This window comes from Pelobates fuscus, chromosome 5 (assembly GCF_036172605.1).
Source record: "Pelobates fuscus isolate aPelFus1 chromosome 5, aPelFus1.pri, whole genome shotgun sequence".
NCBI lineage: Eukaryota > Metazoa > Chordata > Amphibia > Anura > Pelobatidae > Pelobates > Pelobates fuscus.
The window spans coordinates 186604601-186610174 of NC_086321.1; the positions used below are offsets into that span (position 1 = coordinate 186604601).

The window sequence follows — 5574 nt, forward strand, 5'->3', positions numbered from 1 at the left end:
ATTTGAGATTCCTATCGCTATAGCGTTCCTTTAATTGTTATAGAGACTATAAAAATGAGTTGATTAATAATTTCTGCTCCCATAGGAATATTGAGAACATCAGGACACGTATTGGTATGTTCACATATCTTTTTCTATATTAATGCAAATTGTTTGCTATTGTGTGATTTTGAACAAGACCCAGAGGAGTTGAAACATCAATAATTTTTTATGTAAAACTCTTTGTTACATTAATACAACACCTATTTTCTGTGAGTGCACCTCTTTTGTCTATTCTCTCTCTGTATATACAAATATAAAATGGAATGATAGATGGATGGATGGATGGATAGATAGATTAACAATTCCCTGAATAGTCTAAGAAAGGCTAGGACGAATAATAACTGTGAATTACATACGTTACTTTAGAAATACAATGTAAAGATAGTAATTATTTATCTGAATCTCCTAACCCTTTAGGTTTAACTAAAATAACAATGATTGATGATTTTATTTGTAACCTCTAATATGAGATCCTGTTTCCAGATTTAAAACGTAATTTCTTACACTGGTATTTTTAGTCCGTGGCCTGCTTTAAGCCCTGTCTTACAGCTAAAGGAGTTAATGAACAGCTGAGACCTTGCTCTGCACACGGTGCCATACTCCAAGGCACAGTAGTAAGTCGCAGTATCTGACCACTGACTCCTTCTGATAAAAAGATTGAAAGTCTTTTGCTCGGTATCATGGTGGCCAGAAAAACGCTGTGCAAACTCCTCATTGAGGGTTTTGGATTCATCGTGGAGAATAAGCTGGAGAGATTGATGGGGTTTCTGCTGGTACCATATAAGCACATACTTTGTTCCGCTGTAGCTGCAGCCTAGCACTATGTCGTCTCCTTTCTTGACTGTGATTTCAGAGACGTTCTGGATCACTTGATTTCCTAACACAGAGCCTGCAAGTAAAGATGCCACATGTACTGTGTGTTAAAAGACAATGTGATAGCAATGTCACAGATCTATAGCACGTAAGTAAATAACAGGAACGACATGTATACTTGTAATCATGATGGTTGCAAAGACTTCAAAATACATTTTTAAGAAAACACAGTCACACAGCTGGGGTCGTGATCAAGCTGCTTTGTACTTTCCACAGGTGTATGTCAGAAGCTGGGCTCAGAATTTCCCCTTGTTATTTTCTAGTGGTTTTATGGTTCACTTGTCCACACCCAGAAATAGCACATGTGACACTGAGAGCTGCCCCTTTCATTGAGTTTTTTTCACCCTCAATATTATCTACATCACAGGACCATATCCACACACCAATGCTATATAATGAAATATATCAATTGCACATACCAGCGTAAGCATATATTGTAGAAGAAGTCCTAATGATATATGATATATCATTATATAAAATCATTCAGATTATATGCTTCTTGGGGCTTAGCAAGATATGCATTCATTTTCTGAAAAATGCAATAATCATGGAACAGTCACACTTTGGGCTCCTATCCTGCTATATAATTGGTCTCTCTCCCACATTTTATAAATGTTATCAAAAATCTCTAATTGCTCATTTGTGCAGTGCCCTTAAACGGACAACTGTCATTATTTCTTATTTTAAACCAACCTGCTTCTGCTTATGTGGCGAAACCAACCTCGCCACTGGGCATTGGAGAAGCCTGTTTGCCCGCTTCCTGCCTGCTGACTATGGCCCCTGGGAGATTTTGCCCTTTAACCCCTTAAGGACCAAACTTCTGGAATAAAAGGGAATCATGACATGTCACACATTAAACTGTCACACATTAAACACGTCTGCATTAAACTGTATCTTCCAAACTACTGAACGGATCTGGGTGAATTTTGGATATGTGGTTCACCCAGATCCCCCCTGGGGTTATTGCATGTTTTGGGGTCCCTGTGATATGTTTTTTAAAACTGTATTTCTCTGCCTGTGATAATTATATTACCCATTGTGTTCAGTAATCATATCACAGGCAGAGGGGAGGATTTTGTGTGGGAGTGTCTGTGTGTATTGTACTAATTGATTGGTTGTATTTCAAAACCCTGTGGGTGGTACTATGTTTGTGGATTGTGAATAAAAGAGGCTGTATGTGCCAGTACAGTCAGTTCTGCTTGACCTCAAAACGAAGTGTTGTCTCGTTATTGGGGGAATTGGATTGTATGCTGATTGCCAGTAGTGTAAGCTGATTGTATGCTTTTCCTGTTCAGCTGTTTACAGCATTCATATGCTTAAGAGCATTCGTATGCTTCTCCGGTTCGGTGGTTGTGGTGTCTGCTGCAGTGCTTGGAGTCCTCAGGAAGCGCTAGGAGCATCCTTCAACGGAGGTACCCAGTCGGGGTGCCAGTCGATCCGTTACAGCTTACTAATGTGACTGTTACTATGGTTAGCAAATAGCAGCTGTTTACCAACTACACAATGTCACCAGTAGTGACAGGGAGTTACTGACTGCTGCTACTTAAAGCCAGTTGCAGCCATGGCGGTAGCTTCCTCCTGGGGATGGTCTACTATGGCCTCACAATGAGGATGTGGTGATAGCCTAATGAAGACTTGGTGAGAGGTTTTTAGCAAAGAGAACCTCCCTGGAAAGATAAGCAAGGGAGGACATGACTGATGACAGGGATAAGGGAATGGTCCTGGGAGGATGCAATGTTGCAACCTAGGTACATCATAAGAAGGGGTAAATGGGGGGAGGGGGTACTCACCAGTTCCCTGTCAGAGGCGTAGTGGTGCTAGCTTTTCTGCCCGCCCGCCCTAGCAATTCACGTGTGGATGTTTGTATTGTTAATTGGGTGCTGTTGTTTCTTCTTTGTTTTGTCACAGCTCGCGGTAGTCCTGGCCAGTGCAGTTACATTGGAAGAAAGTACCCAAGCGGCTTGGGGAGTCGCAGCCTGCTGAGAGCTGATGGTGGGGGCAGGCTGCTCCGGACTCGTGGTTCATTTTGGATAAAGCCGTCTGTTGGTAAACACCCCAACAGCTGACAGAGTTGGGATGCTGGCAAGAATTTGTTAATAAAGCTGTGGCCGTTGTCCTTGCCCATATCAACTGTGTCTTTATTGGGCAACAGGTGGTTGGAGTTATTCTGGTCAGCAGTCATGGCTCTTAGCTTAAATGGGCGACTGGGCAGACGGCTCTGTTCCAGTGGTTGTATCTGTTCCAACACGGGGATCACTGGGAGCGAGCTGGTGCTGGAAAGGTTAAATTGTTAACGGTTAATTATGCTAATTACAGTCTGGAAGTTATTTAGGGTTATGTTAACCCTGTAATAAAAAAACATTGTCATTACCTAATGTTATAAAGTTCAACATATATATTTAATTTTAATTGCAGGCAGTGACTGTTTTAATATTAAAATTGGGTGTTGCCTTTTGTACCCACTACATCTGTGCCTTGTGGTTTGATTTATAGTAGACACAGCCTAATAGTCGAGGCTACATCTGTCTAAATAAGGGGAAGTATTTGAGAGTGTGTATATATACATATAGGGCTGGCAACCTTTAACCTTTGTGGCAAGTATACACAAATTGCCTTATTTTTCTTCCCATGAAATTCATGTTGCATCACCCTGTCCCAACAGCGTATCTCGATTTTGGGAGGTATCACAGCCCAAGTAGAAACTCACACAGTTGTGGGCTAGCAAATGCCCTGTACAAACTATAACTGCTGCCTTACGCCTGCTGAAGTTTCCAAACTGAAATCCCTCTTGCTCTTTTAATCTGTATGAGGCTGCAGCCCACAAGCCCTCAATGATAGCTGTGAGGATGGGGGAATTATTGCTTTCATGCTCCTATTTGCCTGCCCTCCAATGTATGAAACAGGTACATTGCCTATTAGAGGGTTAGTGGTATAATAAATCCCATATGTAGAAAAATAATCGGACCCATATTTTCCACTTCCACTTGAAATTCAAAAGTCCCTGGTGCATGCTCCACAATTCAAAGTGTTAAGGGACACTATAGTCACCAGAACAACTACAGCTAGTTGTTCTGGTGAGTATGACTCCCTTCAGTCATTTTCATGCAAACACAGCCTTTTCATAGAAAAGGCAGTGTTTACATTGCCCCTAGGGACACCTCCAAGTGGCCACTCCTTAGATGGCTACTGGAAGGGCTTCCTGGCTCAGGGCTGCACAGTAAGCAGCCTGCCGTTTAGCGTCCCCACGCTCTGCATGGAGACGCTGAATTTTTCTCATAGAGATGCATTGATTCAATGCATCTCTATGAGGAGGTCCTGATTGGCCAACACAGCATTTGGCCCCACCCCTGTGCCGCTTTTAGCCAATCCAATGCTTTGGATTGGCTAAAAATCGGCCATTTCAATCATGTCACAAACGTTGCTGGAAATAAGGTGAGTTTTATACTTTTATAGCGGGGTTAAGGGGGGTGGGGGAAGCCACCTAAATGGTGGGTTAAATACTATAGGGTCAGGAATACATGTTTGTGTTTCTGACCCTATAGTGATCCTTAAATGAATGAGAAAAAAATGCTAGTTTTTTCACATTTTCTTTTTACTGTGTTTTTTAAGTATATTTCATTAACTATATTTATATTTATTTATTTGCAAAAAATTAGCCATCACATTATTGGTTGAAGATTGCCACCATTTGGGTGCAGCTAGTATTGCACACACAGATTCATCTCATTTTGCTTACATTTTTTCCAACTTCCATTTAATGTCTTAAACCTAAGAAGCCACCTCCCAGTTTCACAGTTTATGCTGATTATGTTCATATGATTTAAGGATCCCACCTACTGTTAAAGAGCAGCTATTTTTTTCATGACCGGTGTATAGTCGCCATATGGGCTGTCGGAACCTTGGACAAAACACCCCACACACCTAACCCAATAACACGCTGACACTATGGTATATGGGTGTCATGCCCCAGCTACCGGTAATTCCTGTCTCTTCTGGGTTGACGGAGTTTAGCCACACCCCCTCTCTGACGCGGTCTCACCACGGTACATAATGCGACCGCGCCAGATACAAGACGCTGGATTAATGAACAGTGTTACTGCGAAATCAAACCGGCTAAAAGTTTTCTCTGCAAACCTACCTGTGTACCGAACCGAACTGGAACTCGAACTAACCTCCTTCTCCTCTCCTCGACCACGGCTCGTATTTGGACTTCTCTCATCCTGTCTCATAAAGAACCTCCCCGGAGGAGAACTGCGAAACCTGAATTCCACCCTCTGGAAGCTAAGTTAATCATTTCATCTGTGATAAGAACTTCTTTCTCTAAAGACTGCTGAGCATTCCTTCCATAGTCTGCTCTGAAGTTTCAAATCATATCTGCTTCAGCCTGCTCTCAAGCCATTAAGCATTCAGGCAACAGATGCTCCCTGACCTGCTTGATTTAAACCTTAAACGAATCTCTGCTGCTACAACTTCATTATAGCTTTCCTCATTAACCTTAAACTTGCAAACTCCAAATGTGCTAGATTGCATGTATATAGGAAGCTGCTTACTCCAATTAAACTAACAGCGAAGTATTTAAAGATACAGTACCTGTAAATTCCTACAGCGAAGTAATTAAAGATACAGTACCTGTATTTTCCTATATTGAATAGACATTTC

General features: G+C 41.7%; 1 gene segment (V, D, J or C); it reads right to left on the minus strand.

Annotated features, from left to right (window-relative positions):
* Nucleotides 1–542: 542 nt before the first annotated feature.
* Nucleotides 543–1136, minus strand: LOC134612134 (T cell receptor alpha variable 8-3-like). The segment is given in 2 exon segments: nucleotides 543–931; nucleotides 1034–1136. Coding segments are annotated over 2 exon segments (426 nt in total).
* Nucleotides 1137–5574: the final 4438 nt, after the last annotated feature.